At 33.6% G+C, this 26,467-nt stretch overlaps 2 protein-coding genes across 2 annotated transcripts in view; both read left to right on the top strand.

Annotated features, from left to right (window-relative positions):
- The first annotated feature begins 361 nt into the window (after positions 1-361).
- Positions 362-16,498, top strand: LOC108913593. Its single transcript, XM_018719160.2, has 10 exons — positions 362-488; positions 4,343-4,516; positions 5,985-6,208; positions 9,270-9,326; positions 10,033-10,183; positions 10,500-10,649; positions 12,720-12,857; positions 12,915-13,043; positions 13,414-13,597; positions 16,131-16,498. The coding sequence occupies exons 2-10, from the start codon at positions 4,403-4,405 to the stop codon at positions 16,187-16,189; spliced, it is 1,206 nt and encodes a 401-aa protein (XP_018574676.1). The 5' UTR covers positions 362-488; positions 4,343-4,402; the 3' UTR covers positions 16,190-16,498.
- An 8,711-nt stretch (positions 16,499-25,209) lies between these two features.
- LOC108913599 (cyclic GMP-AMP synthase) overlaps positions 25,210-26,467 on the top strand; it is a 37,329-nt gene continuing 36,071 nt past the window's right edge. The window contains exon 1 of the mRNA XM_018719166.1: positions 25,210-25,309. The gene's annotated coding sequence lies outside the window, so the exon portion shown is untranslated. The remainder of the gene's footprint in view (positions 25,310-26,467) is intronic.

Genomic DNA, 26,467 nt, shown 5'->3' with positions numbered 1-26,467 from the left:
ACACAAATACCTGGTTGAGAAATAAATACATTTTTCCCTAATAGATAAGTTGTTTTAACTTAACGTTTTTAAATCCACATTTTCTTTATAAATGGAAATATTTTATTTGCATAATTGTATTAATATGTAATATCAGTTAATTAACGACCCCTTCTGTATATTCTATAAAAGTTTTAACTACGCCATTGATCAGAATATCGGCAAACATAGGCACTTGTTGCATGATAGTAAGAGCACAGAAGATAATCTTCTGACTCTGTGGTATGAGTCACGGCTAAGTGGATTGATGTGCCATTGTGTAAAGTACCTACTTTATTAACAAAATATTTCGATAAACAGTTACATCTAACGAGTTCTGTAAATTGACAAACAGTGCAAATAGTGTGATAAGTGAAGTGTCTACGTTTTATGTACTCTCTTTACATTTCTCAACAATAAAATTCAGTTGAGGACAAAACCCCGTACATTTACGACTTGTACTTGTAGGAGTAAGTAGGTAACAGTAACTACAAACTGGCTGTTGAGGTTAACTTAAATTGGTACTTAGCTGCCACAAGCCGGGTAAATGGAAAAAATGTTGAGTTTTTTAACACTTACACAAATTTTATCCTAATTATTGAATTGTTACAAATCAACTTCAAATGTGTTTTTGACATCTGACACAGCATAAGTTTTTACATGTTACAAGTGTTGCGACCACAAAGCGAATAGCCACAGCCACAGCTGTACAAGATGTAGGAGGCTGTGGAATAGCCTACTGCACAATTTTACGAAATATACTTAATCTTAATATGTACCTAATTGAGGGTAGTGAATAAAATATTTGTTTGCCATGCAATTTATAACAATTCTTAAACAGTTTGAGAGGTATATAAGAAAATAATAACTTAAATTTCAATAACAAAAATGTAATAATTATTTTACGAGTAAAACGAAATAGGTTGAAACCCAAGAGAATATTAGTTTAATTAAAATTCAAAGGGATAGACCTTTTTAGTAGTGACGTCACATACGCCAAATAATAGGCAACCCCATAGTACACTATAGGCTTTTTTTCGCGACTGAACATTGAATTATATTATATTTCTATCTCTTTTGATCTTAGTTGTCCTGTGGTAATTTAAATCTCTTCACTCATTCATACTACACATACTACAACATACGACTTCACTCGCGAAAAAAAGCCTATTGTCATGAAGAATTTCTCATAATAATTTCTCTCATAGAAAATATTAAATATAAGATATAATATATAACATATTAAACATAAATGTTTGACACAATGATAATAATTTGATGATAGATTATAACAATTTGACCAATGAGTAGTATTCTTCGGCACAGCTTTATCAGACATAATTGAAATAATGTGGAAAGCAAGACATTAATAATTGTTTCTTTCTGATTACCATTTTACAGACATTAAACTCGCGCCATTATTCTATGGCTAGAAATTGGCCTCAATGATTTGGGATCGAGGGGGATTATCCCTCTTTATCCTGCCTCATCTCGTGTAGGCCTGGACAGCCTTCGTAGGTGGGCCCCATCCGTCGTCTACCCCGACCGCAAATGCGGCCGGTGTAGGCGCTTTGTGGGATCTCCTTTTGTCCTGGGATTAAACTCGACAACAAAACAAAAACACTTTATTTATAAGTGTTGGAGAGGCGGTATGGAAATGGTACATTAATTTGATTGGTCAAATATAAGATATAAATATTAAATTCCGACGTGTCGAAAAATATTTCTTATTTGTTATCTTATTTTCCCATTGTGTGTCACTATATGAAAGCATATTTATCGAATTTTCTATTTTATATTTAATATTTAATATTTTATATTTATATTTTATAATTTTCAATTGTGTCCCGGCCTTAATTGTAGTGATACAACAGCGGTACCGTTTTGACACATATTATATAAATATTAGTGTTTGTAAGTAGCTAACAAATCAGTAAAAACAATGCAAAACTAGTACGAAGCTACACAATTATTTACATATTCCAAAAACATAACCTCATTACTGATCTGAGTCTGGAAATCTGTTGGGTTGATACTTCAGAACTTCACAAAGAAATTGACGAAAATTAGAACATGCTCTAATTCGTCAAGAACTTGATGAATAAATTCATGGAAGTTATTTGACAGCAGATTTGGTGCATTACACTTGTCCAATTTCTTAATGAAGCGACTTCATGAATTAATTCATCAATAAATTGTCTATGTAAAACTGCTATCAGTATTTTTACTAGGTCGATTTTCGACCCTATGTACTTGGGACATAAGTGCCAAACAAATGTCTTAAATGTTAAATGTCTTAATCTTTGCCATGACCTTAAATATCGCGATATTCCGGCAATATTAGAAATATTTAAGAAGTTTCAAAATCCAAGTGACAAACTAAAAGAATTATAGAATTTATGTTTTTAAATTTATAGAGCAATATTGACTTTTATAGTAATTAATAAATTAAAATTATATCAATAATACTGAGCATGCGCATTAAATAATTTCGTGTAAGCGAAGTAGCCTCGCAACAGGATATCATTCAAGAAAAGTTTGGTATTCGTTAAGAGTACGTCTATAATAAACCATTTGAAGAAAGAACACTCGATAAATACACTGACACCGCACAACACCAATGAAAACAATAAAAATAGCTACTTAGTAAAACTAGAAAATGATTAAATAAAAGAAGAGAAGATAACGCTACTGATGACGGGAGATGACAGACATATCAACAAGATCTTACCTACGTACGATGCTATTCTTTCCGAACATGCGCATTAGGGATAACACGGCTAATGTTAAATTTTTACTTTATTTTAGGACTTTTATATCGTTTTTTTCTAAATTTTAAGTACGTTAGTGTATCTATTTTACCAAACACTGTTGGTTGTTCTTAAATACTTCTAAATTCTTGTAAAAATAAATTAATTTGAAGTTGAGTTGTTCATTTTTCTAGTATCTATGTAAATAGAACAAGGGTCAGATTCGGTCTGTACAATTTGAACTATGACAATTTATTGCGGGTTGCCTAAATATGTGACGTCACACTAAAAGAGTCTATTAAGTTGTTGGTTTGACATGTCGATCTCGAATTCTCCCATGATTAAAGCATGGAATCATAAAGTTCCCCAAATCTAGCTCAAAATATTCATACGTAATTTATGTCTATTATAAGAAAGTATTAGTAAGTACATAGGTACTATCTGTTTTATGTAATTCATTCCATTTATGAAAAGCCAAAATTTCGGTCATAACCTGTTTAAATGAGATCCATTCTCGTGGAACCCCATTCACATCTCATGCACCCTCAATTTTCGATTTCGCTGACATTGACCACTTGCAGTTCCGAGTCGACCCCTAGGGGTCGATATAGACTACTTTGGGAATCATTATTATAAACAGAAGAAAAACTAAAAGTATGCCGAAAACAAATGACTTCAGACAAAATTTTTGTTATTTATTATAAGTCTTATACCAAATATTACATTCTAAAGCATATATTTATCAACATTGAAGGAAAATAACATAAATGAAGTTCATGTTGGTTGCTGAAAGACGAAAATCTGAATCCATATATTAATATAGGAGCTAAAATAGCCTTACGAATATATTTTTATTATTTCAGTAATGTAAAGAAAATTACATACATTATTATCTATCTCTTACGTTTTCCGAGTAAGAATTCAGTTTCGGGATTTAATGATAAAAATAAGATGATAGCATACTTTTTTTAGAAAAATACATTTTTTATATTTTCAATCCGATTTATATGTGCAGGGTTATTCACATAACATTCTAATCCCCTTGTGTTTATTGCCTTTCTATACAGGAAAAAATGTTAAAGAGTGTATAAAAAACCAATGACTTAACATATTTTTTTAATGGGGCATCCTATATGTTTGCCGTTTTTTGGATTCGTCTCTTTTTTCTGATTACAATGATATATACATGTCATATATTTTCTTTGATAGTTTGCACAATTTTTCGTTTACTTATTAGTGATTCTGCACAATCATCGTCAAAGACCGAGGTGAAGACTATCTTGAACCACTACAAATTTATATAAAAATTCTTTATTGGCCTAAAGAATGCTCTTTTGTTGCTGCTATCATTTAAACAGAATTTAGTTTCCGAAACTGTTTGGAGTTTTGTAATTTATGTTGAAAAAAACTGGTAGATACCCTTAATTTTATAGTTCCACAAAAGTCAAGAAATCTAAACCAACGACATAGTCCAGCTGACGGATAGTAAAGTGGTCTATAAAAATGTTATTTTTGTCTCAATTAATGTATTAAAAATTAAGTAGTGTCACACTGTCAAAATTTCTTGATTTCAGTGATACTACTTGCACAGTTACACATTTTAATAGGTATGTAAATATTCTATTCCTGGCAAAATGGAGAATCCTTACAGATATAGCGCTATGGACAAGACCCTAGAAATGATTCATAATGAGTACGTAGCTTTACCACAAGAAGAGAAAAAAAGGAACACAGAAATTTTGCTTGCGGTGAGTACTGTTCAACCCCTAACTAACTCTAATTTATTTTAAAACTACATAAATTTGTAGTCTATTACCGACAACAACTAACAGTAGTAAAAAAATAATTATTGTCTTTAATACTAGAAATTATTTATAAATTATGTAAAAATTTAACCTTTGTTACGTGATCAGGAACGCATTGTGACATCATTTAGTGCGACTGAACTACCCTGCTTCCTGCTTCTAAATCTCTAACTAACGTCTAGGGACTGCGATCCACTTTTCTTCGAGGATCTCTGGACCATAGGCGTTTCTTATGTGACGCAACAAGGGATGACTATAATGGAATTAATTCTACGATGTGGGTCGTTTCCGTACGTTTTACACACAGGAAAACCTATTTTTTTATTAAGAATTGAAGCAAAATGAATTTATCTGTCCCTAGACTCTTGTTACTTACTGTGCTTCATGCAGTCTTGTCATATTCATTTTCTCGACTGTTGATCGCACTAAATGACGTCACGAATTAGCGCGGCAGTAAATATGCGCTTAAAACGTTTATTAAAGATTATTTCTAGAAATTTAATAAATATGTGCAGAAATATATCGCAAAATAGAAATACGAGAGCAGTAAGAAAATGGCAAATAAGAATTAAGGACCTGTCACTTTTATAAATACATTTTTCATAAATGTCTTCGTTTTTTTAGAAAACGAAATGATCCCTTTGATTTGATAACAACTAACAAGTAATTGTAAGTAGTAATGCTTTTACAAAAATCAAATATTTTCAAAAAAAAAAGTTAGAGAGCATTATATAAAATGAACAAAATTCTCTTAAGAGAATCAAATAGGAGAAAATCCTGAAAAGTGCCGAATTATGTCAACCCCTCTCAACTTTTTTATTTTTCAATTTAAGATAAAATAGGTACTAAAGTTTTAGCTATCAACTACGATGATATTGATGAGTTATTTTATCTCGAAGTTTTAGTGGTTTCACATCATGAAATCTATCCCCACAAAAATGTATCCAAAGGACTTAAATGAGGGCTATTTAACCTACCTTGGTTGATATTTACATATAACCAGTACAAAATGGCTGTTCAGCGTCAATAAGATGTTATACGTTGCTTTTTACTTACCTATCAAAAGAATCCGTGTTTTTGAAAGGTCAAAAGTAAGGAATATATGGATAAAAAAAGGAGGGAAGGTACTTATCAACTACTATAGCGGTGTTTATCTAATAATTATAACACTTCTCTAACCAAGCTTTTATCTGTTTGGACCACATCCGCTCTTTTCTTTCCCTTTTCCAATCAAACAAATTAATTTACTTTGCCTTATCGTATCAACTGAACAGGTAAATTAAAACAGCATGCCAAGCGCTGCCTCCAAAATTGAAGAAAGCTGTAAATAATCTTATTTTATTTGTAAATCCTCAGAGCAATATTTATTTGAATTTTTCCTGAAATAAATTACAGGATGTTTCTGTTTCAGCTTTTGAATGAAATTATTGAAGCATGCAAAAGCAACGAACTTTTTTGCAATTTATATCGTGCTCCTTACTTTGGGGGTAGTTACTATGAAGGCTTGAAAATAAAAAGGCCAGATGAGTACGATATTCATATTAAGTTGTGTTTTCCCGCTGTAGATAACTGTCAGATGATTTCAAGTTATAAAAGTGGATATGTGCACCTACAGTTTTCAAGAACCAGAAATAAGTAAGTATCTTAGTATTAGTAGGTATTCCTTAAACAACTATTCTTTTGAAATTTATACTAAATATATACATTTCATATGATTGTAAAAAGAGAACATAAAATAACATAATAATTATGTTTTGCAATATTACAGACTTTAAATTTAGTGTCAAATAGTTTAGTATATTTGAGACAACTGAAAGTTTCGTTTTATAACAACATGTATCAAACGTTTGTGCTATTTAATGTTTTGTATACTTACCAAAACGATTGAACATAATTTTAAAAGAGAATATACTTACTACATATTTTACTATCCGAGATATAAGCATACGAGGTTTGATAAAAAAGTAACGGGAATTGTTAATTTTCTCATAAATCTTAATTTTTTCCCACCGCCTTCTTCTTCTTCTTCTTCTAGTGGTTGGTCCTAATAAGTCCCATAGCACTGCGGCCTGATTAGGCCTATTGTGCGTCCCACTACTAGTCCTATTCAGCAAGTAGATTTGTCCTTTTTCCAAAGTCCAAAAGCTTCCTTGCTGACACTTCTCTCATTTCCTTGGGTTCCAAATAGGGTCTCCCAATAGCGCGCCATTCTGCTACGTGCAAATCCCGGGCACTCGCCCAGGATATGCAGAGAAGTTTCATCCGCCGATTCACATCCTCGGCAGACTAGACTGTCTACAAGCTTTAGCTTATGTAGATGTTTCCTAAAGTGACAGTGTCCCGTTATGAGTCCTGTCACTCTACTGAGCCGGATTCTGTTCAAGCTCAGTAAATCTTTCGCTCTTTCCTTCGAGGGATACTCCATGAGCTCCTTAGAATGGCTATGTCCTGGCCTTGATCCAGTATTTCCTGTGTTCTGTCTCAGTCCATTTGCCCAGAGCCCGCCTGACCACACTGGGAGATGTGCCACAGAAGGGCTCCGGGCCAATGAACTCTGTTTCGGATTCCTTCCTAGCAAGTTCATCCGCTTTCTCATTTCCACAAATGCCTTTGTGCCCTGGCACCCAACACAGTCTGATGTATTGTTGGTGGCCAGTTCAGTCAGCATTTGTAAACAATCCCACACCAGTTTTGAACTTATCTTGTGTGCGCCTAAAGCTTTAATCGCAGCTTGACTATCAGAGAATATATATATATGAGTTTACGTTTATAACCTCTACGTACATTCTCTGTCAGACACGCCATTATCGCGAAAATTTCTGCTTGGAATACGGTAAGGAACTCCCCTAGACTGTAGCTTGCACTCCATCTGGGTCTGAGTCCATATATTCCTGCACCCGTCCCTCTGGTCAGTTTGGAGCCATCTGTAACTGTACTAGGCTCCACCTTTCCAGGGTATTAAACCTTTCCTCCCATTTGCTTTGATCTTCTATTTGAGTCTCAAATGGCTTGTGGAAGTGAAACCTTGGAACCATCTTATCAGATACCATCCCAAAAATTGAGAAGAGAGATTGAGAGAAACACTGCATGGTGGAAATCCTTTTTAGGTATCATCTTGCCTTGCATTTATCTCATCTATTATTGAAAAACGTTCTCCTTTGCATATCCTTTTGAGTTTGGGGAATAGGAAAAAGTCATAGGCGTCATGTCCGGAGAATAGGGTAGTCGCGACGCCACAACGGTGTTGTGTTTCGGAACATAAAAATTCGCCAAAAGCACTGATGTAAGTCTTACTCGTTCACTCGCTAAACACAAATTAAGCGTAGCAGCTGTGAAAAATTGACAGGTGCGTCACTGATAGTGCTGCCAATACATAAAAAAACTCAATTGGATAGGCGAGATATAATACGCGCAATTTTGAAAATTCTTGTTACTTTTTTATCTAACCTCATACTGTTTCTGTCACTTTGGACAAAGACCAATGAAAAATTTAGCTGCTATAGTCTGTTTGGAAATGAAAGAGAGTAATAAAACCCCGAGATAAGAACCGGCCATGGGCGTGGTAATATTTCGTTTCAGGTAATTATCGGGTAACACTAATGCTAACAGGTAATAGGTGTACATTAGTATATTTTACTGGATACATCATAGGGCAGGAGCCAGTGTATTGTGACAGATCAGTCCAGTCTTAGAGCTGAATATACGAAGACGTGCTAGTGCAGTAGAGTAAAATTCGACTTGTGTTTAGTGGCTATTGTGCCAGTGGATATAATATTGTTTGGGTAAAATGTCGAGCTTATCAGATTACGTACCGAACTCGATAATTTAATTGACGTTACTGTGGAACCTATCGTTATCAATCTAGGAGACGAAGATAATTCATCAGAATATTCAGAGGATGAATTTTAATATACCTACTTTTTTATTTTCTTTATTTTACATTTATACAACACTACATTTACTCACCATAATTTGAATTTACAAAATACATATATTTTTGTGTGGAATAAAAGTCTATTTATTAAATTTAAATAAATATTTTGATAATAATATTGAATAATTTTATTTGAATTACTAAAAACCCTCTTAACCCGGTTATGATGCTTAAAGTAGCCTCATGTTTTGAAATGCTGTTTTTATATTGTTTACTTATAAGAGAAATGGACCGAGAAATTGAAGCGGCATAGACAAAGACGGATTGTCGGGGATTAAATTTTAGCTACCTGCTACAATTTAGTACAAACATCGGTCACACAAAGTTTTTTTAAAAGTACACCTCATCTATACCGATAATACATAATATAAAAATATTGAATATAAGCACCAGTACTACATTTATTTACGATTTGCATACATAATATTTTATTACTCTCTTTCATTTCTAAACAGACTATAAACTACATCTGTCCCTTAGGAATTACTTTTCTAGCGACCTTTTTACAAATGGAATTAATATTTATAGGTTTATCTAACCCGTCCCAAATCCCAGATGTAGGTACTAAAAATTTAAATAATGCTGAAGGTCAAGTTAACCAAGAATATGATAGTTTGTAACGGTTCACATTAGTAGTTAGTATGCAACGATTGTTTTTTTTCTACTTCTCACAACAGAAAATTACTTCCTTATTCCTTATTTAAAAAATTAGATCAAGGTGTTCAAACTTTCATAATTATTTATAATTTATTTACTTTTTAGCAGTCGAAAATTGTGGAATAGTCGGCTTGGTATACGACGCCCGTATTACGGAATGAAGTAAGTATCCAAACCTCGTTTATTTACACACCAGCACAAATAAGTTTGCGTCTGAGATAGAGGTTCAATTTAAGTACCGTTTCGAATACATTATCGTGTCGTCACACTGTACGTAATGTATAGGACGACGCCATACCTATATTCCAGCTAACGATGAACATGCGCTAATTTTCTTTTTTCTTATTATTATTGTCCTTATTTTGAGGAACTATTTTTAAATTAATCAAATAAACCCAAAACATTTTTAACACATCTTTTTATAGATTTTTATATTGTATTTACATTTCCTTTCCTTAAATCGTATTTACATTAGAAATGTCAACCTAGGCAACACTTTTCTTCACTTCGGTGAGCTTTTTCTCTGACTTGGTCTCGCTTTTCTTCAACTCGCTGTCTTTCTGCTTCCTCTGGACTGCTTCCGCATTCCAGAAAAAAGAAAATTCAGAACTTTTGTTTTTTCTGGGGGCATTTCCTCACTTTTTTGGTTTTCTTCTTCAGCATCTCCTCCTTCGCCTGTTCCCTTTGATTTCCTCGACTCATTTGTGTACTGTTTTGGGCGGAACTAACTTTTTATCCCGGTCTGTCGATAAAAATTGCCGCTGCTATTGTTTTGTTTTGGGATAAATTTATGTTAATTTTTTTACATTCAAATATGGTTCAGTCTGTTCTCATGTTTTATTTATTGAGGATTATTCTTCAATTGCAGTGGTCTACATGTACTGATAAACGAAAGTGACTTTCTAGATAGTAAAAAGGTAATGTTATGGATGCATGAAATCTTATCCAAGTGGGTAGGGGGCCGCAGGAGAAGAAAAGCTCGTGTTGTTTGGAAAGATACAGCTTTCGGAACATTACAGGTAAATTATCCTAAAATGCCAACGCATTAACCGCAGTTCTTTACAAAGCGGAAAGGCAAAATCCTTCTAATTCAATTATAAAAAAAATTATAGGATGAACAACTTCAAGGAACCAAGATTAGTATAATGTAAATGGAAAGCTATCCTTGAAGTATGATCCATATGTCCTTATTTTTTCATTAAACAGTTCTTGTGATGAATCTTTGAGTCTCTTATATTTAAAGATAATATTCCATTGGATATGAAAGCTTGCTGCTTATCTAATTTTGAATTGCACCTTTCAATTTTAATTATTAATTTTAAGTTCTATTTGTAGATAAAACTCCAAAGACACGGTCCTGCATTTACTTTCCGCGTAACTAATTTTGAAGACATATTTTTCAACTTTGACTTCGTTCCTTGCTTTCTATTTGGAAAAGACCAGTGGCCTGAAGGATTTAGACAATACCATGAGGAACCTGAAAAGGTAATCTCTATCGGAACTAACTAATTTATGCATGTTTGGTTCTATTTATTATGCGTCACAATCTCTAATTTTATATTTTGTTATTAGTCATAGGAATTGAATCTGTAGTATTGTTGAAACTAGTAACTGTTACTACGGAGTTTTCCAATGTTTTTCCAAACACTGACTACTCAAGTTGATTTGAAATCTCGAAAATCGCTTGCTTTTTTGAGGAGTTTCTTGTAGTACAGTCATTGAAGCTAAAAATCAGCTGGAACCTCCGAATTCTTTAAAACTGCATGGATTTGCATGAAAATTTAGAATAAGGCTCATCTTAGGCTCAAGTTCAAAAGTGACATAAGCCCGATTGACGCTTTCTGTTTTTTAGGGGTAAAAAAGTTTTAAGCATTCTATTGATAAAAATCTTCAAGCACAAAGATTAAATAATGTTCTCGAACATGTTTTATGATATATTTGATAGTTTCGACCCTTTATTTAACCCTTAAAAACTATCCCTATGCAAAAAATAATGAATAAAGTTACATTATAGCTAAATAATAAAAGAATATTTCCCTTTCAACCCCTAAAAACCACCCCTGTATTGACAAAAATGATAAAAAATTACTTTTTAAAAGCTTGGAATGCTTTAACGGTACAACTATTTAAAATAAAAATTCCCTCATTGCTTATGAAAGAATTTGTATCTCATAACACTTTTCAACCCTTATAAATCACCCCTGTGCTAAAAAATGTTAACAAATTACGTTTTAAATCTTGGAATGCTATAATTGTGCAATAATTTAAAATAAAAATTCCCTTATATTGTTAATATAATATATAAAAATGAGAAAGCCTATTTTGCTCCGCAAAAAAATTTCGGTTTTTTACCATAACTCGGTTAATTTTGAAGCTATAGTATCCTACAAAAAAGCATTTTAAAGATAATTTCAAGAGCTGTAAAATCGTTTGCATATAAAACATTTTAAGTCCTTCATTTTTTAAAGGGAAAGGATCGAAGGGTTCGAAACAGGTCGTTTTTTTCACTAAAATGGATACTTCAAGCGGTGATATCTCCTTTATTTTATATATATTCAACAAAATATTTGTTGAAAAAAATGCTACATTTTTCAACAAACATCATTTTTTTCGTATCTTTCATAGTTTCAGAGTTATTATATAAATAAGGCAATTTTTTTTGAATAATGAAAATACGTTTTCAACTTTTACCGTACATTATTCAAAAAACACGCATTCTAAACCGGTCTAACTTCAGGATCGTATGAAAAACACTAAAACAAAACTAATTGTAGAGGGTCTACGATTAATTTTAATATGAGCAACCCATCTGTTTTTGACGATAACTCCTTCAATTTTGCTCTAATTAACTTTTATAAGTACTCATTTTGAAGGTCTTTTTCAGTACTACAAAAAACTCCAGCAGCTTTATACACTTAAAATTAATCCTTTTTCCGTTATTTGACGTTGAATACATCGATTCGAGTATTCCCCCCAAAACAAGTCCCCTTCCACTAACCATATTTCGCTTTGACGTACAACACTTTTTAAAAAATTATTTTCTTTGTTTATTTATAAGCTACATTTTTGTTCATTGCACTTTTTTTAATAAAATGCATAGTTTATTAATTTCAATCGTGAATAACTAACTATTGATTTCTCGAATAAATTTTTCGAATATTTTTTGCTCAAAATTTGAATCTCTATCGATTTCTAGCGTTATTTTTGAAAAAAAATTCCACCCCCACGAAGGGGTGTCAACTCCCAACAGGGTGGAAGCGTCAATTGGCGCTGTCACTAATGTTCATTGACCTTTTCTCTAACTATCTGCCAAATTTCAAGTCGATCGGTTCAGTTTCAAAGAATTCGAAGATCAAAAGCTTCAACGACTGTACTATTGACGTCAGGGTCAAACCAAATACTTTGAGACTTACTGATCTTGTCCACAGCCCAGTGTTTTTTTTTTTGTGGGGCAGAGTTATCCAAATAACCTCTATCCTGAATTGCTAGACTTAGAACAACACTAATAAAATATCAATATAATACTTTAACACTATCTCACTTGTTTTATTTTAGTGTGAGTTCTATGTCATACCAAAGTCTCCCAATAATATTCGAGGTGGAACAGCATACTTACGTACGTCGTTCCAAGAGCAAGACAGGCATATTCTGTACAGTAAAGAAAAATTGAAACCTGCCTTGAGATTAATTAAAGTAAGATTACTAAGTATTTAATGAAGATAATATTCTACACTGCCCTAGTATTTCTAGAAATTGCGAGATAAGTTGAAAATTGAAAATGCCATTGTGAGTTTTTTCATTAAAAATTTATTTTTATGGGAGGTACTTACACGAAGAGTAGAATTTTGGAACCTTCCTCTCAGTTACATTTTTATGAAGGTAAGTAATTTTCTTGAGTTTTAAGGATGTTCCATATTATAGATTGACGTAAATTGGCATTAATCTACTCCAAAATCTTTTGAAATAATTGTAGATTTGGGTTCGGTTTCAAAAATGTTAAACTTTAGATTGACATTATTTATCCTATTTACCATATTTTGGCCTAAAAATAATCTGGAGGCGTTTGTGCTTCAATTAAATACCTCCACNTTTGAAAAATTTTTGGCTGGATCTATAATTTTTTAAGCTGCTTTGGATGATAATATGAAATCCTCGATAATCATTATGGGGGCCCGGGGGCAAAGCACACCCATATATATATATATATATATTAGTTGTATTACGAGTACACCATTAATTCTCATTACAGATGTTAGAAAAATTGCAAAAAAGTATAAAATATGGAGAAATACGTTACTTCTGGCACCATAAATTCAATCTCATAGGACATATAGATAATGAAACTTTATATGACATTAGCGAGACTTTAAGACATATCATTATTGACATAAAGAATAATCCGGATGACCAGTACTTAATTGCTAAATATTTATGTAAGTATGTATTTATTTTAAGGTAGTATTTACAACATATTGCATATTAACTGCAGATTGTATAACCCCTGTGAGTACTGAGTTTCATGTTTTGTAATTAATAAATTACAATTAAAAATATAATTTTGTTTGACATGTAATGTATTTACCAATAATTTAACTATCTCGGTATAGTTGTTGCGATTCAATTGTAACCGCATAAAAACATTTAACTCATAAATTCTACGGAATCCATAGACGTCCACAAAAATTTAAATTACCTTATAATTATCATACGATTGTCAAGTTTTTTATGTTTAAAATCGCATTGTAACAAAGCATGTCGTAAAATATCTAAAGATTTATAATTATAGTCAGGATAATCACTTAATTTATCTCTAATCACGTTTAAAGTAGGAACTTTATTTTCTTTTAATATTATAAATTGTGCGCCGCATTACATCTGGTAAAATCGTCAATTTTCTTTAATTTTGTATTTTTCCTTTTCCTCTTTGTACCGTGATCATCCTTCTTTAATTACGGGATAAATTATCGTTTTTGATATCTTAGTTAATTCGTTAATCCATTTCCTAACTTTTTTATCACATTGTTCACTATTTTCAAATTTCAAACATTCGTATATATTTAATATAATACGTTGACTTTTTACGTGTAAATCTTTGTTTTTAAACTCTGAGTTTGTTTCGATACTTTCGACAAAAACCGGTTCCACTATTTGGGGATTTTCCCGAGTTATTTCATTATCCTCCGCTTCAAAGAGTCTCCAGAGAACCACGCTAAATTACTAGATAATTACATATAACATTTATTTTAATAACTATTACCCTTTACTGGTTACGATATGAACAAATAATAATAACTAATAAATAATAATACGTATTATATCAACAACATACCCCACCAAGCAATAGTCTGCACTGCACTGGCGAAGCGGCAAAGCTAAGTGAACCCATGTTACCATACCTAAAAAAATAATTTACGACCTAGTGGACCAATACAGGTTTGCTTTGATGACCAGCGCGCCGCCGTCAATTCTACATCAGGCGGACTAGTTTACCAACACCGAACTCGCCGAATTGCTATTCGAGTATAAATTACGAGGCACATCATGGTCAAAGCATAGGAAAAAATTTCAGGAGAAGTGCATAAGATTTACAGATTCCAATTGACATCGTAACAACTATACCTAATAGCGGAACTGCTGGTACAATATACAGGCTGGTTCGTTTTTCATGGCACACCATTGGCAGCTGGGAAACCGTAAGATATACAGAGTGGCTCAAATTAGAAAAAACTTCGCCTTTTCAGGGTCAAATAAAACAAACAGAACAAAGATATCTGCTGTCGTTTCTGAAATATTGTGAAAAAACTGAAAATAGCGATTTTAGAAACAGAAAGAGCTGAAATTTGGTACTGGGCGATAAGAAGATACGAGGAATCCATTTTCGTCGAAAGAAAATGTCTGCGGCCACTAGTTTCAGTTATGCAACATTCAATTGTTTTTTTTGTTCTTATGGGCGCTATATTGGATCTTAACATTATTCTCTATCTGTATAGAGAATAAACGAACACGTCTATATGTAATAGTACTATTTTATTTAAGGAATAACCCATAAAATTAAAGAATAATTTATTTAAAAAATTTATAAAATCTAGTTGTACTTGACGTAAAACAAAAATCAACAAACAAGCAAATTACATTATTTTAATACTTATTTTAATAAAATAGTAGTGTTACATAGTACATACTGACGTGTTTGTAATTTAATCCTCTATCTGTTACTGCTAAGATCCAATACGGCGCCCATGAGAATAAAAATGAATGTTGCATAACTGAAACTAGTGGCCTTAGAAATTTTCTTTCGACGGAAATGGATTGCTCGTATCTTCTTATTCCCCAGTACCAAATTATTAGCTCTTTCTGTTACGAAATAAGGACGCTAGATGGCATTTTCTAAAATCGAGATTTTTCAGTTTTTTCACAATATTTCACGAACGGCAGCAGATACCTTTGCTCGGTTTGGTTTATTTTAATGACCCTGAAAAGTCACAACTTTTTTCTAATTTGAGCCACCTGTACATTTTACGGTTTCCCAGAAGTCAATGGTGAGCCATAAAAAACCACCCTGTATATGGCCACAGCTTTTGTTTATTGCAATAAAAAAATTATTGCAGAGAAAATTACAAGTTAATATATAAGGGGTAGTGTTGTTTGCTATTATTTGATATTTATTATTGATTTTGAAATAATGACAAAATTGTCAAAAAAAATTAAATATTTTTCTTCAAACTATGTCAGAATAACCATAATACTTCTCTCATATAATGCTCTCCTTCTGTCCAAAATTATTATAAAATCCTCGCGTGGGCATGCTTTTTTTTAAGGATTTTTAATGATTTTTAATATTAAGCTTCAATCATTAGCTGAGGGCCATTGTTTTCGTGAGTAGAATCTTCCCTAAATGCATCATATTTATTATTATATTTACCACTTATACTATTAGATATTTTACCATATTTATCTTATTTTCAGTAAGTCGAAGTGAACTGAAGAGATTTAGATCCATGGTGTCTATACAAGAACAAATCTAATTAATTCATTAACTTTGTTCGCGGTTGTAAGAGTTCGCAAACTAATTTGAGCAACGGACAGAATAGTATGGGATGTTATTACTACGTAATTGTTGCACCGCGAATAAAGCTATTCTTAGGTACTGTAAACAGGGGCAAAAGCATTTACAAAAAAAACAAAGGACAACAACGGATTCGATATAAGTCGTCAAGATAGTAGTCGAATTTACCTGACGTCACCAGCATTTCTTTGTAAATAATACTTATGTTAAGACCTTTAATATTTGATTCAATAAATGGTACAGTATGATATGTTATACATATACTGATATACAGGGCAATCTCTCGGATATGGATAGATAATGAGAAAATAATGTCACAAGTTCATATAAACCCTGTAGAGTTATTAGCTCTTGAAGTTGAGAATTAAAAATGTTTTTTTTGCTGTAACTTTTGTATTTTTCAATAAATTTTGAAAAATTTTTGGCTGGATCTATAATTTTTTAAGCTGCTTTGGATGATAATATGAAATCCTCGATAATCATTATGGGGGCCCGGGGGCAAAGCACACCCCACCAAAATTTATAGAAAAAATATTTTTGTTCCACTATACCCCAAATTTTTCATCATTTTATAAACATTTATGGTATTTTACGTAAAAAAGGTATACTTGTTGAATATCCATAAAATATAATTTTGTATAATTTTTAACGTGTACTGACAGTTTCTAAAGTGTGATTTTATAAGAGTGATCTTAAAGGTAAATCACACGACTTACTTTTAACACTAGTGCTAAAAATAATTCACTTTTAACACTAGTATCATAAAATGAAATTGACTGACAGCATGCGTTAAAATTATACCTTAATGACGTTTGTAGAAAAACAAGTTTAGAGACAACGGTACTGTTTAATTTGAGACATTTTATAACAGAAACACAGGTTTAATCGTAGTTGGCTTTTACATATCAGAATAAAGGACAAATGATTTGCCATAGCAGTGTTCCAAATTATGAGAATTTGGACTTAACTAAACTAACTAAACGAAAAGTGCATGACAATCAACTAATATAATTCATAGTAAATTCTCAATATTAGTTCCACCTTCTCTTATAAAAATACGAGCTCGTTTAACAGAAGACTGTTGCTCTCTCCATAACATTTCAGGATTTTGTCGTATTTCATTTGCACAATAAAAAATCCTTTCTTCTAATTCTTCTCTAGTGGTTACAGGTGTGGAATAAACAAGATTTTTCAAGTGCCCCCAAAGGAAAAAGTCAAGTGGGTTCATATCTGGAGTTCGGGCAGGCCAATGAATAGGTCCACCGCGACCTATCCAGCGATTAGGATATACCTCGTTTAAATGGTCACTTACTGCAGCACTAAAGTGAGGCGGCGCCCCATCGTGCATGAATATCAGTGCATTTCTAGTTTCAAGATCAACATCTTCTAACAGTTGTGGTAATTGATGCACAAGGAAATCTAGGTAACTTTGACCATTCAGTCTAGGGGGTAACACAAATGGACCCAATAAGTAAGGACCAATAATTCCACTCCAAACATTAACATAAAATTGTCTTTGGTGCTTAGTTTCAATAATAGCGTGTGGGTTCTCATCAGACCAATAATGTAAATTATGGTAGTTAATAACTTCATTCCTCCCAAAACTTGCTTCGTCAGTATACAGAATTAGTCTCGTAAGCATAGGATTTTGCTCATGTCTCTGAAGAAACCATTGAGAAAACTGTACTCTTGCACGAAAAACATCAGGGTTAAGAGCATACACTTTTTGGATATGGTAAAAGTGAAGAAGCTGTTCTCTAAGGATTCTTGCAACAGTGGTCTTTGGAACATTGGTAAAAGAAGATAATGACCTAATGCTAACTGTTGGATGAGCAGCAACTTCGTCCAGTATATTTTCCTCTACTTCAACTGTACGTGCTGTTCGCGGGGCACCCCTGCTTGCAGTAACAGGAGCAAACTGACCTAAAGACATTAAAATTTATTTAATATCCATTTTGTTTAATAATAGTAATCGTATTTTACCAGTTTCTCTTAATCTTTGATCAATAAGTTCGAAAGTTTTGCGATCCGGAATCCTTCTATTAGGATAAGAATGCTGATAAAATCTTCTTGCTGCCGAAGCATTACAAAGAGCCCGCCCGTACATTAAATGCATATCAGCATATTCTTCATTGGAATACTCCATATTTTATAACAAATTATGAGTTATGAGATGAGTCTTAGATTTAAAACTACGTATTTGACAAGTTTGACAATTTAATTGCCTTTGGCATACCCTGACATGTCAAAGCCAACCACGATTAAATCTGTGTTTCAATTAAATAAATTGTCTCAAATTAAATGGTACCTTCCTCTTTCAACGGGTTTATCTCAACAAATATCTACTTTATGGATATTCAACAAGTATACCTTTTTTACGTAAAATACCATAAATTTTTATAAAATGATGGAAAATTTGGGGTATAGTGGAACAAAATTTTTTTTCTAGAAATTTTGGTGGGGGTGCTTTTCTCCCGGGCCCCCATAATTATTATCGAGGATTTCATATTATCATCTAAAGCAGCTTCAAAAATTACAGATCCAGCCAAAAAATTTTCAAAATTTATTGAAAAATACAGAAATTACAGCAAAAAAACCATTTTTAATTCTCAACTTCAAGAGCTAATAACTCTACAGGGTGAGCCCGGAGGAAAAATTTTTATATGAACTTGTGACATTATTTTCTCATTATCTATCCATATCCGAGAGATTGCCCACCATTTCCGGGACACCTTGGATTATTTGCTTACCCACTAAACAAGGAACTTGACGGAGATAGAGAGCCCGCGTGTCCATTCCAGAAAAAGAAACGATCCAATAAAATTGTCTTTTTGGTCAGACTCTCAAGGCCCAGCCCAAGCAAAAATTCTACCTACGCCCAAAGCTAGAAGATTTAATTAAATTTTAATGTTTTAAACATTATAATTATATAGCAACTTACTGGAAGTTATCATCAACGCTGCGTTTGCTGTTATTTTTTATGGAGTAGCATGACCACAATCCTCTTTAAGATGGATGATGTAGAAAGAATAACAGTGTACCTACTTGATGGTTCTATTTGGAAGATTAAATTTCTTTTTACAAAACGTATTGCTTAATAAAAAAGTTTGTTTGTTGTCCCTTTCTGTTCACTTGAAAATATTTTCTCTGCAACATTTTTATATAAAAAACTTGATTGTTCAGAACCAAAACGCTAGAGTTTAAAACTGACATTGAAATATATATTTATTCTTGCCTGTGTAATATTTTTATTGTATGATTTTTTTGTAAAAAAATATACGAATAAACCCAATTCTGATTAAAGACACCCTTCCTCAGTCTTTGTATGTATCTACCGTGCTTTGACCGTACAACGCTACATAGGGAATTAGCTTCGTTCGAATTCGTAAGTTCGAAAGGGTGGGGAGCGCTGGGTGCTGCAACCTGACTGATGTGAGATGTGATTCCGTTCGCCACAGCGCCGCACGGCCGCGCACACAGAGATCGACATCCCCACCGCTGAAGCCGCACGAGTTTGACCGACGCCCCTCCTATGTAGTGTTTTCCCGTGAAAGCACGGTATATCTAACGATGTAGTGCACGATTTTCTATTAATAATGTTAATTCTAATTAATATATTATGTATATTTACTAATTTTTATATTATTTAGGCATATTTATGTTAAAATATATTATAGAAATAAAGTTTTTCAAATTGTTTTTACATAAGGATAGAAACTGAACAGAGTGGAGGTAACCATCATAATATATTCGAGACCAGTAGAACACGTTCTTGTTGATCTTTCTTGTAAAATATTTGATTTTACCTTATTGGAAATTAAATACAACATCTGTATACAGAAAATAATGATAGACTGTCGACTGGTCTAATTAGTTTTAAATCTGTCTGAATTTATTAAAATGCAAAATATTTTGTATTTAAAAAAAACAATTTTTGTTAATTACAATTTTTTTACAAAATCTATAAGAAAACGTCAATTTTAAGATGCTTGCTTGTTCTGTTTCTTAACTTAATGCTTGTTCATTTTCCAAAAATGCAATTTTTTATTCCTGCTACCAGTACATTTTGCAATATAATCAGTAGCTGTATTCTGCAACTTTCTTACAGCGGTCCACTTTGTAATCCGTAGATTTGTTTAAAAATTTTATGAGCTTTGACCTTGATATGCACAGAAACAATTCAGACCGTCGCGCGTCGCCTAAATTATTCTACGTCCTAAAAACATTACATCCATTATTCAGTCTATCTCGAGCTCCCGTAGTGTAAACAAGCCTTCGTTCCGATTACAAATATCATAAAAAAATGCTCTATTCTTTATTATTTTAATTTAAGCAATAAAAATATACATAACGAACGTTCGCCAGTTGACTTTATCGATGCCCGAGCGCCTTAGTTCATTTCTGGTTGTAATGCACGTGGTCTAATTCTGAGTCAATGTTTTCACAACGTGCTTATTAGAAGAATTATGTGGAATGTGGATACTTCGCGCATTTCGCGGCTCATGAGATTTTGAAACTACTCTACCATGTTACAGAATACCACCGCAGAGAATTATTAATTTAAAAATTACCTACTATTTGACTTGTATTGGCCTGATGGGTCTGATTCAAATTTGTGAGTATATAAATAGATATTTAGAATTGAGACCAAGTGACAGAGAATTTGGATCCTTTAGGTTGGCTCTCAATTTTAAGTCGCCTTCGCTCAAGAATCGTATACAGGGTCAGAAAGCGCCGATGGTCTATTACAAGTTACGTGAGAGCGATAAAGTAAGACATAGAAATCCATGCGATAGAGAAGGATGGCTATAATGAAGGCTTCTCTTTGTCACCGCCCGTTTCGCCCTTCCACAAATAAGATCCACTTCTTATTTGTGGAAGGGCGAAATGGGCGTTGACTATGATACACCTTCATTATAGCCATCCTTCTCTATCGCATGGATTTCTATGTCTTACTTTATCGCTCTCACATAACTTGTAATAGACCATCGGCGCTTTCCTACAGTGTATAAGAGGATAGCTTATTGCCATAAGTAGTGATGTTCATAATCGACCAATTTTGATAATCGAGTTATCGGTAATCGAGTACTTCTAATAATTGAGTGATCAGTCGAGATACGAGATATTGGTCGTTTTCATCCCAGCGATGCACAAATATGTTTGTATTAGTCATATATTATAAGCGTGGCTAAAAAAAAAAAGTTCACGCAATCAGTGACTATTTGCAGTATGCACTAACATTTTGGGGTGCAACCGTAGGGTAATAATCACTCGAGTGGTGGGAGTAAACATCTCGAGATATCTCGAGAGATCTCAATAGTCGAGTACCACTCGATTTTTCACTCGAAATCTCCTATCACTAGCCATAATGACCCATTTACACAAGGCCAGTTGTGAAGACATTCCACTAAGCCAATCCAACATTGGCATCGTGTAACCAAGGTAACCAAGCCACTCCACTAATTAGAACGGTTTCTAATTTTAGGAGCCAATAGCCTCAACTTGGTCATTGGATTGGCTTAATGGAATGTCTTCACAACTGGCCTCGTGTAAATGGGCTATAAGAACAACGTGTCGTCGTACCTCATCATCCCGTGTTGCACTTACCATTAGGTTGCGGCTCTCAGGGTTTCTGGACATGTTAAATGCTTCTCGCGCTGTCGCGCTGGACTCTGCTCGAGATGTAGCTAACCTGGTAATATTGTGCTTAGGCATGGCTAGGTGAGAGGACGCGATCTAATTTTGTAACAACTTGTCGTTCCCTTCGATAGGATGTATGAGAGGTTTGACTCTAACAAAGGGAATTTGGATAGAAATGATATGAGATATAGGATCGGTATTGGAAAGATAGGTGAAAAGTGACTTTAAGCGCCAATACGTCCCGCTATCTCTGATATTTGAGCTTAGGCGGCTATGAGAGCCGTTGATTAGGTAGTTTGTATATATAATTCTTATAATTATATATATCTAGAGGTAAACACTACGCTCATATAGTTCTGATAACTATAGGGGCGGTTTGATGCACTTCACTAGAGCTTATATCTAACACTTTATGATAGGGCTGGCTAATGGCCCGTGATTTGAGTCTGCCGCGGGTCAGAAATAAATGCCCGGGCGACGTTTTACCTTTCTTTTATAGATAAGAGGTAGGTTAGGTTATATATATATATATTAACATAAATCTGACTCTAACAATAGGTTAAATGTGTGCGAAAGGCTGTAATAATGACTGTAGAGGCTTTAATGTCGCAACTAAAATTTGGAGCGTCCCACACAGAGACTGGCCGGATACGTCGATCCGGTTAAATAACTGCAAATGCCTGCAGTTGACGGTCCATCTCGGTAGGTGATTCGCGGCCTTGATCCGCGGTTGATTCCCGGGTTTTTTCTACGAATTTTCTCCCTCTTCTTGACCGGTGCTTCCCTGCAAGGCCGGGGACCATTGGAAAGTGGGTCGAATTCTTGACTCCCTGGAAGGTGGCTGCTGGCGCGTTGTCGGCTTCGCATCGGTCGTCCTCGATGTGGCCTAACTCGTCTCCATCACCAGAGGGCGCATTTTTGATGATTTGCGGCTTCTCGCAGGTGGATTGGAAACATCGGTGATTTTCGTTATTTGGCTTGTTTGGCTCAACTGCGGCTCTGCGATGCTGGAAATCTGAAACATAGGTGTTTTTGTTTGTTTTCCTTGGATACTGCTGCTTCTTGGTTCGAGGCGGCTGGATAGTAGCCGGATTCGAAACCTTGTCGATTTCTTCCGTCTTCGCCCTGGTATTGATATCGGCTTGGCGAATGGAAGCTTTGTGTAAATTATGGCTTAGGACTTGGTTTGTGTTACTGGATATCGGACTTAGGACGTTGTCCGGGATTCTTGGATTCGGATTGGAAACTTGGGTGAAAATCTTACTTTCCGTCCTGACAGCGACTTCGGCTTCAGGATTCGAAACATTGCGTAAGTTAATGCTTTGCCTTCGATTTCTTATGCTTGAAATCGGCTTGGAGCTTGGTGCTGGATTTTGAGGTATGGATTGGAAACATAGGTGAAAGTTTTACTTTCTCCTCTAACAGCGGCTTTGGGCTCGGGATTGGAAACATTGTGGAATATGTTTGTTCAGCTTCAGGTTTTACATAGGGGGCTTGCATTGGAGCGCTGTTCCGGGTGTTGGAACTTGGATTCGAAAGATAGTCGAAATCTGAAGTTCGCTCGTTCAGATTATACGACAAGTGCAGAATTGTTGTCATCGCACAAAATGTCTGTGTGTTTACGTTTTGGTTTTTTGTTTTCTCGTGAGTGTTTTGTGGCAATTTGCTTATTTTTTAACGTTGATAACAATGATAATAGACTTTTAAGAACATTATATACATTTAACCCACTAAACATTTTTCAGTTTCTGACATGTTCCAGAAACGTTTCCATTTTTCTTGAAACGTTTCATAAAAAATCCATGCAACGTTCTGGTAGCCCAAAAGAAACCGAAGATGTCCTCCACAAAATACGTTTCCAATGAAACGTTTAAAAAAATTGGTTTCAGTAACATTCTTTTGATGTTCCACTTATGCTCTCGATATTTTTGTTTTACGTTTCAGTATATTTTCAGAAATGTTTGAGTAACATAATAATTTTTATACCATATTGTTCTCATAATGCTCTCAACTTTAGATAATTTCCATTTCAGAAGCGTTTTTGAAACAGTATAAACAGTGTGAGTAATTTTTTAAATATTTCTAATACTCTTTTGTAATATTTTTATTTGTATTGTGAATGACTTAATTCGTAATCCAGACAATTTTTTCTGATTTCTCAAAAAATTTAACTGAAAAATGTTATTGTATATTAAAAAAAAATAACTGCTCTTCTAGTTTGGGGATGCAGCAACTTTTATCAAGAATTTTTTTCTTTTTGAGAAGCCACTGAAAAAGTTTCTAATATGGATTACGGATTCTGCCATTCATCGTACAAATAAAAATGTCACAAAACAATATCAGAAGCATTTTAAAAAAGCTACACATCATTTTATATTGTTCAAATACGCTTCTGAAATGGAAATTTTCTAATGTTGAGACCATCATGAATATGGTAACAATGAAGAAATGATAATTAAAAAAATTAGTTATGATAATGAATCTTGAAATGGTAGGTACATGAAAAACAANGCAGCCTTAAATACATCGAGTGGCGATTGTTTCCCTGGTAGCACAATCGTGTGCAATTCTAATACAAGTTGTTTCAAGTTTACTTGAAATAGCCAAATTGTGGCAGATTGTTTTGTGTCTATTGCTGAAATTTATATCGTTTCTTATGCAAGATACTTTTACAATACTTGCACCAGACTTAACCAAAAGTACTTGAGTCCAAAGGGGTGAATTAGTATAAGTCAAGTACAATATGTCTTAGTTCTAATGTAAGTCTGCAACATAGTCACTAGCTTTAATTTACCCCTTTGTGCTCAAGTGCCCTGAATCAAATCCATTGAATGATTTGATCAAGACAATTGCACAATGAATCTTGCAGTAAACCTGATGCTGATTTCAGCAGTAGGTACACAGCAGTCTTGTATAATTGTCTTGTGCAAGATTTTGCTACCAGGGTTATAGTGTGGTTATAGGTATAGCATAGTTTCGAATACCATGCGTCTGACGCATGCATGAACCGCGCAAGCGCAAATGGTTTGCATGTATCGATGTTGTACTGATCGATGTTTCCATGTTGGAGACAGCAAGCGCGCTTCTATGTAGTATGTTTAAATAGCGACACTTTTAACTGGGTTTTACAGAAATTCACTTTGGCTGTTGGATTATTACATCTGTTCTCGTTATTCTTAAGGTTTTAGAAATAAAGAATATCTTGAGATAATTACAATTAATTTTCGTAGACTCCTAATAGTTGACATGCAGTTAATGTTGGCGCACTTTATTCCTGGAGTTGAGCGTCGCAAATGCTAATCCTATATATTTCGTAGTTAGTGGTTCATGAATGAACACTGTCAAGATCAAGTGGTCAACTTCCTCTATCCTCTATGAAATTTTCTAGAATGTCTTATTGTCTTGTAATTATTGCGGTGCTTCCCCTATAACCAGAAAGGTAAGTCATTCATTTTAGTTCCAAATTAAAATTATTTCTGTATACATATATCGCATATATTTTAAATATTGGTATTAATTATTTTATTTAATAACTTGTATATCCACTTATTCTTAGAAATAAAAAGTTAATGCAGGAGGATTCAATACCCACTAAACACGAAACGTAAATGAAACGTTGCAAATGAGCTGTTTTACTACACATTTGAAACAATAACTAGAAACGTTGCTGTTTCATTACAGAAATGTAGCACTTGAAAACTTACTTAATGAAACATAGCCGAAACATTCCCATTGAAGAGTTTGAAACTACTCGAAACATTCCCTTTCGATCTCCGAAACGTTGAAACGTAACAACGACAAACAAACAACCCTTTGCTTTTGTTTACCTTATGGAACTTCCATTCGGCATTACTTAAATTTTGCTCTGAAACCCCATCATTATAGCAAGCGTTAGTTCATTTGCCTTTGTTATATGTACAACCAGACATAAACAGAAAAAAAATTGTGGTAGCATATTTATAACACAAGTCTAGAAAAAATGTATGTTCGTGACTTGCGCAGACCACGCGTAACAGATCGAATTTATTTATTTCTCGTGTGCCGTTTTCAATTCGTATTATGTTAGGTGTTAGGTTAGGTAAGTTAGGTTTGCGATTTGCCTTTACCCGTTTGCCTGGCTTAGTTGTTCTTCATCGTTACCAGGGAGAATCAGAATAGTCTCCATGATCGTTACTTTGATGCTATTTTATGTGATAATTTATAGTGTGTGCAGTTGTGGTTATTGTAAGGTGCATATAAAATAATGAATATTGATGCAAAATGTTTAAAACGATATGTGTAGAGATTTCGAATTTTGCGTCACATCTACCTAAACATAGTTATTATACCCACTACCTAATACCTATTAAAGACAAGAGGACAAAAACTAAAAAAAATGGAACATGGAACTATACGTTTCGGAGAACTATTTGAAATACGGAAGAATCAAGTGAAATATATGTCATTTATTTTATATTTTGTACAAATGTTTATATTTGTGTACGTGTATAGGAATGCTTAAATAAAAGAGTTTAAGTATACCTACAAATATTTATTTTTTCAAGATATCCTTTTGTATCTTATTTATTTCTACTGTAAAATTTATTATAAAAAGGTT

Source organism: Anoplophora glabripennis, unplaced genomic scaffold (genome assembly GCF_000390285.2).
Source record: "Anoplophora glabripennis isolate ALB-LARVAE unplaced genomic scaffold, Agla_2.0 scaffold770, whole genome shotgun sequence".
In the NCBI taxonomy this organism is placed as follows: domain Eukaryota; kingdom Metazoa; phylum Arthropoda; class Insecta; order Coleoptera; family Cerambycidae; genus Anoplophora; species Anoplophora glabripennis.
Note: the sequence above shows the minus strand (reverse complement) of the source record. Positions and strands in the feature narration are given on the sequence as shown.

Coding starts and splice junctions, on each gene's coding strand:
- LOC108913593 (XM_018719160.2), top strand. CDS start 4,403: ATGGAGAATCCTTACAGATATAGCGCTATGGACAAGACCCTAGAAATG. Junction 4,517..5,984: donor ACACAGAAATTTTGCTTGCG/GTGAGTACTGTT, acceptor TTTCTGTTTCAG/CTTTTGAATGAAATTATTGA. Junction 9,327..10,032: donor CGCCCGTATTACGGAATGAA/GTAAGTATCCAA, acceptor CTTCAATTGCAG/TGGTCTACATGTACTGATAA.